The sequence below is a fragment of the Mesocricetus auratus genome, unplaced genomic scaffold, assembly GCF_017639785.1.
Source record: "Mesocricetus auratus isolate SY011 unplaced genomic scaffold, BCM_Maur_2.0 Super-Scaffold_4256, whole genome shotgun sequence".
In the NCBI taxonomy this organism is placed as follows: domain Eukaryota; kingdom Metazoa; phylum Chordata; class Mammalia; order Rodentia; family Cricetidae; genus Mesocricetus; species Mesocricetus auratus.
Genome location: NW_024429182.1, coordinates 78,482,611 through 78,493,568, shown reverse-complemented (window position 1 = coordinate 78,493,568; position 10,958 = coordinate 78,482,611). Strand labels below are relative to the sequence as shown.

Here is a 10,958-nt window from a genome sequence, read left to right as displayed (position 1 = left end):
ATTACTATGCTGAGATCTTTGTTTTAAATGCTTTAAAGAAAACAGTAATACAGTAACTGAGTTTATCAATTACATTAAGAAATGTCAGAAACTTAAAATCAAGGCAAAGCAGCTCTAAAAGTAATTCCAGATTGTTATTGGTGGCTTTTTTAAATAAAAACAAGTTTAAAATTGCTTATTTGGGGATAACAGCAATTGAACAGTCTGGGTTTTGCCCCCTTTGTGTAGATGTGTAGATAAGAAACATCATTTATGTCTGCCTTCCCTTGTCTGTGGCAGTCTCTTGCTCACCTGTTTCAGTCCTGTCTCCTTTAAGTAACTCTCAGTCTGACATTCCAAGTAAAGGTATCACTGAAAGGGTGGGGGCAGGGTTGTAATGTAAACAACCAGCCCAAAAACACACAAAGAAAACTTTACCTTAAAAGACAAATGGTCAGCCATTCTGATGATTGGGCTCCTCTACCTGATGTAAAAGTCGAGTGAACAATGATGTTATCTGAGAACAGATCTGTGGAACCCTAAGACCACAGGAAGGAAGTTCTGAGCTATTAACTGAAAGTCTATGAAGGCCTTTTCGTACAATCTCAGAGCTGCTAAGTGCTGTAGGAATTTTACAAACCTATACATGGTAAGGCACAAAAAAATGGATATTTAAAAATAAAAATTTCTGTGGCCACAGATTTGCAAACCAATACCTAACCAAACTTTGATACCTTTTGACTTTCACCCTTCTCAGCCTGTGCATAGTCCTCCAACCAAAAGGCATCTGAGTTGGAGGAAGCGGCGGAGGAGGAGGAGGAGGTGGAGGAGATGGCATTTTCTCGCTCCACCATTGTCCAGTATGGAGAAGGGGCCCTCAGGTCTTTCTTGTCATCTTTGTGAATTACTACATCGCAGTTAACATCTTTGCCAACACTAATAGTATGGTCCTTCTTTTTATATCCATGCCATTCTGTGGAGATTGATACCGGAATCCTTACAGGGTGATTCCAAACTGACCGAGGATATCTGTAATACTTCAGTCTTTTATCTAAAACTACATCTTCATGGTCATCTCTGCTTACAAAAGGCTCATCTTTTGCTCTCTCCATTTTCTTTGGTGTGCTGAAATGAAGAGTGAATGTAATATATTCTTAATATCTTAACAGAGTTCCTAACAGAATCTTAACAACTACTTTGTCTCATAAATTAAAAAAATAAATAAAATATTTAGAGCTGGAGAGATGGTTCACTATAAGGCAACTCACAACTGCCTATAAATCTAGTTCTGGAGGACCCTATGCCATCTTCTCACCTCTGTGGACACTGCACTCAGCTTGCACGTGTGTGTGTGCACAAACACACACACACACACACGCTCAAAAATAAAGCCATTGGGTTTTGGTGGGGTTTTGTTTTGTGCGTGTGTGCATGTGTGTGTGTGTGCGTGTGTGTGTGTGTGTGTGTGTGTGTGTGTGTGTGTGTGTGTAAACCTACAAATACAAATTACCTTCATTACTTTCTGGATCATTGAGTGTTGATGAAATGGATTCTTGGTGCTTGAATACTTTCAGATTGATTTATGTGTATGAGTGTTTTGCCTGAATGTATATACTACTCTAAAACTTACCCCCATCCCACCCCATGGATTCAAACACTCAGATCTGCCTGCCTCTACCTCCTAGGTACTGGAAAGTTTCTCTTTAAAACTACCCTTTGAGCTGGAGAGATCAGGATCATCTCTTAATTTTTTTTCTCAACCATAAATATAAATCCTGCATTAAGTTACTTCACACTACTTGAAAACTTTAAGATTTAAGCCAGACCACTGACTAGACTATTATAAGGCCTTAAAGAATGAACTAATTTCATTGTACCTTGAGTAACACTTGGTTCTCATGGGTCTTACAGCAATACAGAAGATAACCCATTACGAGGGGAGTCAGGCGATGGTGAGCTTCAAGACACTTCAGCATGCTAGCCATTAGTAATTCTAAGGTTTTCTTCTTTTTCCCCTAGACAATACTACACAGATAAGGGTTTCTTTTTTTTTTTTTTTTTTTTGTTTTGTTTTGTTTTGTTTTTCGAGACAGAGTTTCTCAGTATTGTTTTGGAGGCTGTCCTGGAACTCACTCTGTAGACCAGGCTGGCCTCAAACTCACAGAGATCCACCTGCCTCTGCCTCCCGAGTACTGGGATTAAAGGCGTGTGCCACCAACGCCCAGCTCAGATAAGGGTTTCTACAGCACTCTTACCCACATCTGCTGTCATCATGTTGTCACCAAGTTTTCAAGGCTTTCCTTTCAAAACTTGTCCCTGTTCATGGCTTGATGGTTGAAATATGGATGATGCTTGGACTCTGCTGGTCACCTTATTGTTACATCCCAGAACAAATACTGGCCCCAGGCCATACTCGTCCTGGTGCTCCTGCCCCACAGACCCAAAACAGTCCCTCTGCTTATAGCTCTGTTTCCAAGAATTTAAACAACTTTTCCTAAAGCTTATCTCTTCTATTAATATGGTATTGAGTCGAGTTTTATTACACCCAGCTAGTCTTAAAGGGTGGTCACATAAGTGGGGAAAGAAAAAATACAACTGACTTTGAGTTCAAGGATAAATTTGAAGGGGTTGGCATCTAAATGGAGATAGTGGGTGATTTACGATGGGTGGAGATAATATGCTTTATAAGTGCTTAGTGTATGGAGAGTAACAGAAACTACAGGCACTGAGACAGCCCTAGGAAACAGAAGAGCCAAAGGCTAAGCTTTAGGAAGAACCCAGATGGGAGAGTAATCTCACAGACAGGGGAAGCTATGTCAAGGGCAGGAATAAGAGGATTGGGGAGTTGTAAAGAGTGATGCTGCTTAAAAGGCAAGCAAAATACAGACAAGTCTATTGGAATCACCATGTGAAGGTGGCAGATTATCTGAAAGTAGGCCTTGGCTGAGAAGAGAGGAAAGCAGTGCCTATACTGGAGTGCCTGAGATGTGTATCTCCTGAGCAAATGGAGAGCTCTGTTGACTTTTTCATTAAATTAGAACAGCAGGCAGAATAGTGGAGTTAGTTTACTAAAAAGATGGTGCTGGTTGGGTTTCGTCAGCTTGACACAAACATAGACCTACCTGGAAAGAGGGACTCTTAATTGAGAAAAACATCTCCATTGCCTTGGTATGAGAGGGCCTAACCCATTGTGGGTGGTGCCACCCCTGGGCAGATGTTCTAGATGGTATAAGAAAAAGAAAAAAAAAACTGCGAAAGCCAGTAAGCAGCATTCCTCCACATCCTCTTCAGTTCCTGCCCTGACTTCCTTTGAATGATGGACTGTGGTATAGAAGGATAAGCAAAATCCTCTGCTCTACAAATTGCTTTTGGGCATGGTATTTTGTCATAGCAATAGATACTCTAACTAAGACAGGTATAAATGTTATTGCAAAAGATCAGAGAGAAGAGGAAGTGGGATTCTCAGCACTGTGTGTGCAAGCCCCTATGGAGGGGAGATGACAGCTCCACCTATTTGAAAATGTGTCTCTCACTGAACTGGCAGCTCACCAGTTGCGCTAGACTGCCTGGCTGACCAACAAGCTCTGGGGGTCCTCTTCTGTCCTCCCTGCCACCTCTGGAGTTAGACATATTCCACCACATTCAGCTTTTCCATGGTGCCAGGGATCCAAGCACAAGTCCTTCTGCTCTCACAGGAAGCACTTCATCTACAAAGCCATTTCACAGTCCCGTCTCAACCTGTGTCTTAGGGCTGACTAGATAGGCTGCATTGGCACAGTGCAGGTAGATTTGGGGACAGAGTACCCAATTAATGACTGCTGACTGACTGCCTAACTCCCAAGTTGCCTTTATAACTAATCCCACATAATATGAAGTCCTGCAGAATGTCTTTTGCAGAATGTAGCTCACTAAGCGCTGGCAGTGTCACCCACCCTCCTCACAGTTCTTGCCATTTGATGATTTGCACATTAAACCAGAACCCAGCACCTCACGGGCCTGGGTTTCATAACATTGTCTTAAAGTGGGCTACTTACTGTGAAACTGGAAATTTGGTCTCAGGGATTAAATCATACACATCTTGCCATTCCTTGGGTATGTCAATGAAGTCTCGGTAAACTTTGATTTGTATCACTGTTCCTATGGTGATATTTTGCAAAAGCTTTAAAAATTCACGGAGGGTATATCCTAACACGTTAGCATGCCCAACACTAATCAGAACATCACCTGAAAAAGAAAAAACAGTTAAATGAAAGTAATGGGTTAAAAGGAACCATGCTGATCAGTGGCTTTATTGAAATATTTTATGGATTTATATGTTGTTTCATTCTGACCAAAGCCTAGCTTCCACCTTGACTTACTAAGAACATTCACCTGCCTGAGTGTTCTCAGTATGATAAAGATGCCTACCTTAATTTTTTAATAGCTACTTAATAGTTTTTTTTGAGCCATTTCTGAAGTTCTTAACTGGTAAGTTTTGTTGTTGTTGTTGTTGTTGTTTGTTTGTTTTATGTTTTTTGGTTTTTTGAGAAAAGGTTTCTCTGTATTGTTTTGGAGGCTGTCCTGGAACTCTGTAGACCAGGCATGCGCCACCAACGCCCAGCCAACTGGTAAGTTCTTAACCTCTGGTAAAGAGGCTAAAACCATTTAAAACCCAAACCTTTATATTTAAGATTCTAAAGGTGAAAATTGAGTGGCTATAACTAGTAAAAGAGAAGCCACATTCCAATCTGCCTGCCTGGGATCATCAAGCCCTCCACAGCAAATAAACCCGTCCTAATTAAATCAACCATATAACTATGATACATTAGATGATTAGCTGCTATTAATTACACTTAATGTACATGCAGAAAGTGTTGATTGCAAGGAATCTAAACTTGTGCCCCTCCTACCTCTACCTCTTCAGCATATCCCACTACAGCGCACCACTATGACCTGCACAATTGGTTCAAAACACTGAGAGCAGGACCCCCTCGTTTAAAACACTGCTGTATGAGGAATTGTGATGGTCAACCATTGAGCTTCTGAGCACCCAGCCGGTGAAAAGATACATTAACAATAAAAACCTAGGTCCCCAAAATGACAGCTAAAAGGGTCAGTCATTCACTTATATAGACCTAGTCCACCCTACCCCTGGCTCCCACCAGTTACAGTGAAGATCTGTAAACTCAACCCAGTCACCTGGCATTCCTATCTGGCTCACTGAACCTGCATTGGGATGGCAGGGGCATCCAGATGTCTGGATCCTTTGGTCTCTCCCTGTCTTTCAAGCCTGGTTCTCCAGATTTTCAGGCAGTTCAGTCAGATACTGCCCTAAATTAAGTGCCTTAACAATACTGTTTGCTGTTGCTTGAAATAAGGAGCATGAAAACTAACATTCAGCCAAGCCCCTTAGGAGGAATATAGAAGGTCTGCACTTACTTAAAGGACAGATTCACTCTGTGGAAAGTCTTAGTTGTCTGTACTTCTCAGCGGGAATCAGTTGAAGTGTTAACATGGCAAAGCCTTGTCAAGGACCCCAATACCCATGGAAGTAGCACAGCCTTCCCTGGGGGAGCCTCAGAAGCATGACAAAGACTTCTTTTGGCCCAAGTAGCAATGTTTTTGACCAGTGTACAAAAACCAGCAACTGCAGCTTCCTCTTGGATGACTGCAACCTGACTTCCTCATTTACAGAGACTGCCTACTGAAACTAGCTAACTCCTCCTTGTGTTACCCTCCATCAGAGTGAGCACAGCCCACCCAATCCCAGCTTCTCTGTGTGTCTGTGCTTCCCTCAGTGCTGAAGTTTCTTCATTCCTGTATTGCCTGTCAGGACTTTATAACTAATACAGGATGACAGGTTACCTGTCTGCATGTGAAGCTAGCAGCCCCCAATAACCCTCATTCAAGACAGGTGAAGCCCAAGTTGAGAGAGAGGGATTGGGAAGAGGCTGGTGCTGGTTCCCACTGCAGGCTACTCAGGAGTTACACTGGTCCTGAAGGAGTGTCCAAGCACTGCCAAGGACATGTTTCCCTAGTGTGAGATCCCAAAAGTTTCCACTGTTCTAGAAAGTCTGAGGAATCCTTCTGCATGGGTTTTGAGAGGTAGATGGGGATAAAACCAGCCTCATACTGAGCTGGACACAGTGTTCAGAAGGCTGAGGCAGAAGGGGGAGGCAGCATAGGCCTTCAACCCCAGCACTTGGAGGGAGAGGCAGGCAGATTTCTAAGATCTGAGGCCAGCCTGGTCTACAAAATGAGTTACAGGACAGCCAGGGATACACAAGGAAACCCTGTCTCAAAAAACAACAAGGCTGAGGCAAGAAGATGGGCAGACAGTTCAAGGCCCGCCTGAGCTACATAGTAAGACTTGGTCTCCAAGAGCAAGGTAAACAAAAACAAAAGCATGTACTGAAAGTAACTTCAGAATGACACAAGATTTCTCTCAAGAGCTACCTGCAGGCTGTGCAGTATGAAACAGCTGCTCTCCCTGCTGAGGTTAATTACAGTAAGAAAGTCATCCTTTTAGGATGAGCTCACATGTCTGGTGTTAAAGGGGGTGTTTATAGCTGAAAACTATGGCTTGGCATTCTGCTTAATTATGTTGTAAGAAGGTGACTTTTATCAAGAGAACATAAACAGCTCAATTCCCTGACCGTTCTGGCTTTAAACCAAATGTGGCAGGGTATGAATGTGATTGCTCTGACCGGAGACACCAGCACTGCCTTTCGTGGACACCAGTTGGGTGTTTATGAACACTAAGCTCATCATGCATCCTTTTTTCTGCTTTAATAGGCTGTAGGAATGACACTGCATGAGTCTGTTTAGATTGCCTGTATTAAATCAACCGTGCAGTAGCCACACCACTACTGAAAGATAGGTTTTCTTCGTCTCTGTTCTTTCCAACAAGGATGTAAGTTGTACACATTTAGTGTGGTTAGGGTTACATTTGCTAAGCTCTCCACTGTTAGTACCCATAGGACCTGGACATGGAAAGGAATTAAGGAAATGCAAAATGAATGAATGAATGAATGAATGAATGAATGAATGAGCGAGCCTGGGTATGGCTAACTGAATGAATGAAGCCAGCACATGGCTACTGTCCATTGTCAAAGCTGTAGCAGTATTTTAAAGTCGTAGTAATATCTTAAGGCTTTGTACATCAGACAGACATAGAAAATAAACACTAAATTACCAGATCAAGATAAAATACCAAAGACAAGGAACTTCAGAACACATGAATGAGAAATAACAGGGCTGGCAGGTGTCAAAGAATTAGCAAGTCCCATGATCGATGCCAAATTTATGGAAAAGCAGACTTTGAAACCTAGACACTGAATAGTAAACTGGTTTCCATTAAGAAATTTGGTGCCCAGAGTGTTTGCATTGAAATCTCACTTCTTTCCAGGAGAGCCAGACTAGCTACACAGAGAAACCCTATTTCAAAAAAAAAAAAAAAACTCACTTCTGCTCATGAGGCCATTGGTAACATGGTATGGGTTTTGTAGCAGGTCATGTTTTCAAATCTGACCTTTGACCACAATCCTAGGTATATATCAACCTGTGACTTCTATATACTCCTCACACATACATACGCAGAAAAGCTAATGTCTAAAAGACAACTAGCCATAGAAAAGCCATAAGAATGTGAACTTGGCAGTATTTCTACAGTACTTGTTTTCAAAACTCTTCACATTTTTACCACATCCGCCGGGCGTTGGTGGCACACGCCTTTAATCCCAGCACTTGGGAGGCAGAGGCAGGGGATCTCTGTGAGTTCGAGACCAAACCTGGTCTACCAAGCCAGTTTCAGGACAGCCTCCAAAACAATACAGAGAAACCCTATCTCGAAAAAAAACAAATATTTATATATACTTACCACATCCTAAAAACCTAGAGCAGAGATGAGATTCTCCCAATTTAGATATGAAGTCACTGAAGCTTCAAAGATTGACTTTGCCAAGGTCACAAAATGAGAAAATGACACATCTCAGATCTCTGAACAAATGGCCTGAAGTGGTTTTCCCTCTCGTGATTTCATTCCACTGTGCCCCCCCCACTTCTAGGAATAGCATAAGGGCCCTAGACAGAGACTGGGAAAACATGTCTTGCATTAGATAGAAAATGCATTCCCTCAGAGTCCTGAGAAGTTAGGTGATCTTGATGAAACCTTTGGGCTTGGAATCTGAGAGGAAGGGTTTAAATTCCAACTCGTAGGTATAACTGGGCAGGTTCCTAAGTATGTACATATTTGCATAGTGGTTTAGTGTAGAATATACCCTGGGGCTGTTGAGAGGGTGAAATAAGATCAAGTGTCTCCACATTAGTTATGATTAACACCTCCACAGTTGTGAACTGTGTAGTGATGTTGGGTCTGTGTTTGTCTCCCACTCACTGGATGAAAGTGAACCAGGCAAGGAAGGCTCTACCACTAAACTCCAGTCTCCTCACCTGCAAAAGGAAGATAGTGAGGGTGCCTTCCTAGGATGTTACTAGAGACCAAATGAACAGCGAGTAGCTGATGAGTGGTAGCAACTGGCTGCCCAGAGGAAACTCTCAGACAATGTCATACCCTCATGCCAACTCCCTGAAGGTAGGTGGGAAGGAGGCACGTGGGAACCACAGTCACCTGGCTGGAGTGTCCCGTCACTGGCTGCAGCCCCTTTATTGATGAGGTGAGTAATCTGCAGGTAAGGCCCATTCTGGATGATGATCAGGCCCAATCCCAGGCTGCCCACGGTGAGTTTGGTCTGCTTCATTTTGTTCAAGCTGCGGGCAGTTCCCTTGACTTTGAGGTTGTGTTCTTTTTCTAACAGAACAAGAGGAACTTGTTTCAGTAGTTTATCAAGACAACAGCATGGTAATGGTGCTGTGGAGCTCTGAAACTAGACTTTGGGGGCACTTACGTAGTCATCCTATTCTTCGGGTTCCCCTTAGGGAAAATGAGTGTTGTAAAGCATCTGTGAATTAAACAGGACAGTTAAAGGGCTACTGTACAGTGCTAGTGCATTATGGATGCTTAACGCCAGTTATTATCATCCATTCACTTGACAAGTGTTTGTTGATGTAAGCAGTGCACTCAGGCCCTGGTTTACTATAGTGAACTAGATGGACTCATTGCCCTTGTGGATCTTACAGCCAGTAGAGGACACAACTGTCAGTTACGTAAACAAACTGGATGCTAAAAAGGAAGAAAAGGCAGGGAGCTCTGAGGGTAAACATCAGAGGACCTAAGTTTCACAAAGGGAGAGGGACCAGGTTTCCCCAACGCAGTAAATGTGGGTCAAGGTGAGAAAATCAACAAGCTAGGTGGCAGGGAGCAAACAATCAAGGTTTTAGACAGGAAGGAACCAGCCTTGATGGGGACCCAAAGGAGCAGCACAGGCAGGCGGTGAGAGGTGCCCTGCCTGGCAGATGGGCTGCTACCCAGATTTGCCCTAAGGAAATCTCACAAGTAATGTACACTGGACAAGATCAGGTTGTCGTTGTTTTAAATAAAATCACCGTGCTGGCTGCTGTGTGATATGTGGAGCCCAGAATGCAGATTAGAAACGAAAGGCTGACTGCAGTCACTCGAGCATGCCACCTGCCCGGCAATAGAAATGGACAGTGGTAGATGCACACAGCATCTGGGAGGAAATACACCATTTCACCCACAATTCCTTCTGTAAGGGCCAGTGATGCCCCAAATTCACCAGGCCTTGGCTGAGTCTGTGTGATTGTGGTGTGTCCAGGATCGCTGCTGGGATGGGCTTCCCCAGCTTCCCATAGCCAGCTGTAGGGACTCCTGAGGCTCATGGTTGTCCTCAGAGAAAATGTCCTTGCTGGACACCTCCAGCAACTTCAGTTGGAAAACTGAAGCTTACAAGGTAAATGTGCTAATAAAGTAATATGTTTTGAAAGATAGCAGTGGGGTGGAAAAGATGGCTCTGCAGGAAAATGTGCTTGCAGCCAAGCCTGACAACCTGAATTTAATCTCCAGGACCCACATGGAGGAGAGAACTGACTCCCCACAAACCCCCACTCTTTGTTTTTCTGTCTCCCTCCCTCCCTCCCTACTTCCCCTCACCTCACACACACACACACACACACACACACACACACACAGATATAATTTAAAAACTTTAAAGACAGCAGAGTGAAAGGAACCACTAAAAAAATCTCTATACATGATTCCACATTTAGCCATTCTCCATGGAAAAGCAAAATTTGAGAAAACATTGAAAGTACAAGAAATCGGGGTATAGTAAGGGCAGTTGCAAGGTAATTTAGGGAGGTGAACACATTCCCTCACTTGATTGTGGTAGTGGTTAAGAGTGTTATATATTTGTTGAAACTCACAGAGCTGTCCACGGAAAAACAACCATCTATCTTGATGAGAAAACAGTGGTGAGAGAGTCCCATGTGTGACCACCATTTTACAAAAGAGGCAAATTTAGGGAGGCTTGGAACCCCAGGCATCACCCTTTTCCTATTACTCCATATACCATTTTTGCTTTTGAGGTGGCCCTTCTCCATTGCTTAGGGCGGGGCTCTCTTGATCCTCCCAGGAGCTGAGGCTGGAATCTGTCCAACTTCCAACAGTTTGGAATCCTGGAGGCAGAAGATCAGGACCACAAGCCACGGGGAAACATTGGCGCCGCCCGGCCCTCTGTATGGCCGCCAGGGGGCGCTGCAAGACTGCGTCCCAGATTTTGAGCAGCCAGATCGTAGACAGACTTCAGTAGACCCTGGAAAACGTCCTGGCACGGGTGGAAACTACTCCAATGCAGAGTGTAAAAATTTATATGGGGAAAAAAGGAAAATTCTTCAGGAACGAGAATTCCTGCTTTAACAAGGTTCTTCATTCATTGGTGGGGAAACACTGGGGTCAGGGCAAGAGCATAGAGGGGAGAGGACCTCCAAATGTGAGCATTAACATTGCTGGGAACCCTAGAAGATCCCAGAATGCCGTTTAATGGTGGTATTAAAATATTGTTATATCAACAACGCTAACTGCC

General features: G+C 43.5%; 1 protein-coding gene across 3 annotated transcripts; it reads right to left on the bottom strand.

Annotated features, from left to right (window-relative positions):
* Positions 1 to 115: 115 nt before the first annotated feature.
* Pdzd9 (PDZ domain containing 9) lies at positions 116 to 10,571 on the bottom strand. 3 transcript variants are annotated; one of them, XM_005064477.3, is made up of 4 exons: positions 10,446 to 10,571; positions 8,588 to 8,767; positions 4,014 to 4,203; positions 116 to 1,104 (listed from the first exon to the last, which is right to left on the bottom strand). In XM_005064477.3, exons 1-4 carry the CDS (start codon positions 10,474 to 10,476, stop codon positions 696 to 698), a joined length of 810 nt encoding a protein of 269 aa, XP_005064534.1. In that variant the 5' UTR covers positions 10,477 to 10,571; the 3' UTR covers positions 116 to 695. The 3 variants fall into 3 exon arrangements, with proteins under 3 accessions (XP_005064534.1, XP_040611292.1, XP_040611295.1); XM_040755358.1 differs by lacking the exon at positions 10,446 to 10,571 and adding an exon at positions 10,300 to 10,399; XM_040755361.1 differs by lacking the exon at positions 10,446 to 10,571 and having other exon boundaries at positions 4,014 to 4,066; positions 8,588 to 8,659.
* Between the last annotated feature and the right edge of the window lie 387 nt (positions 10,572 to 10,958).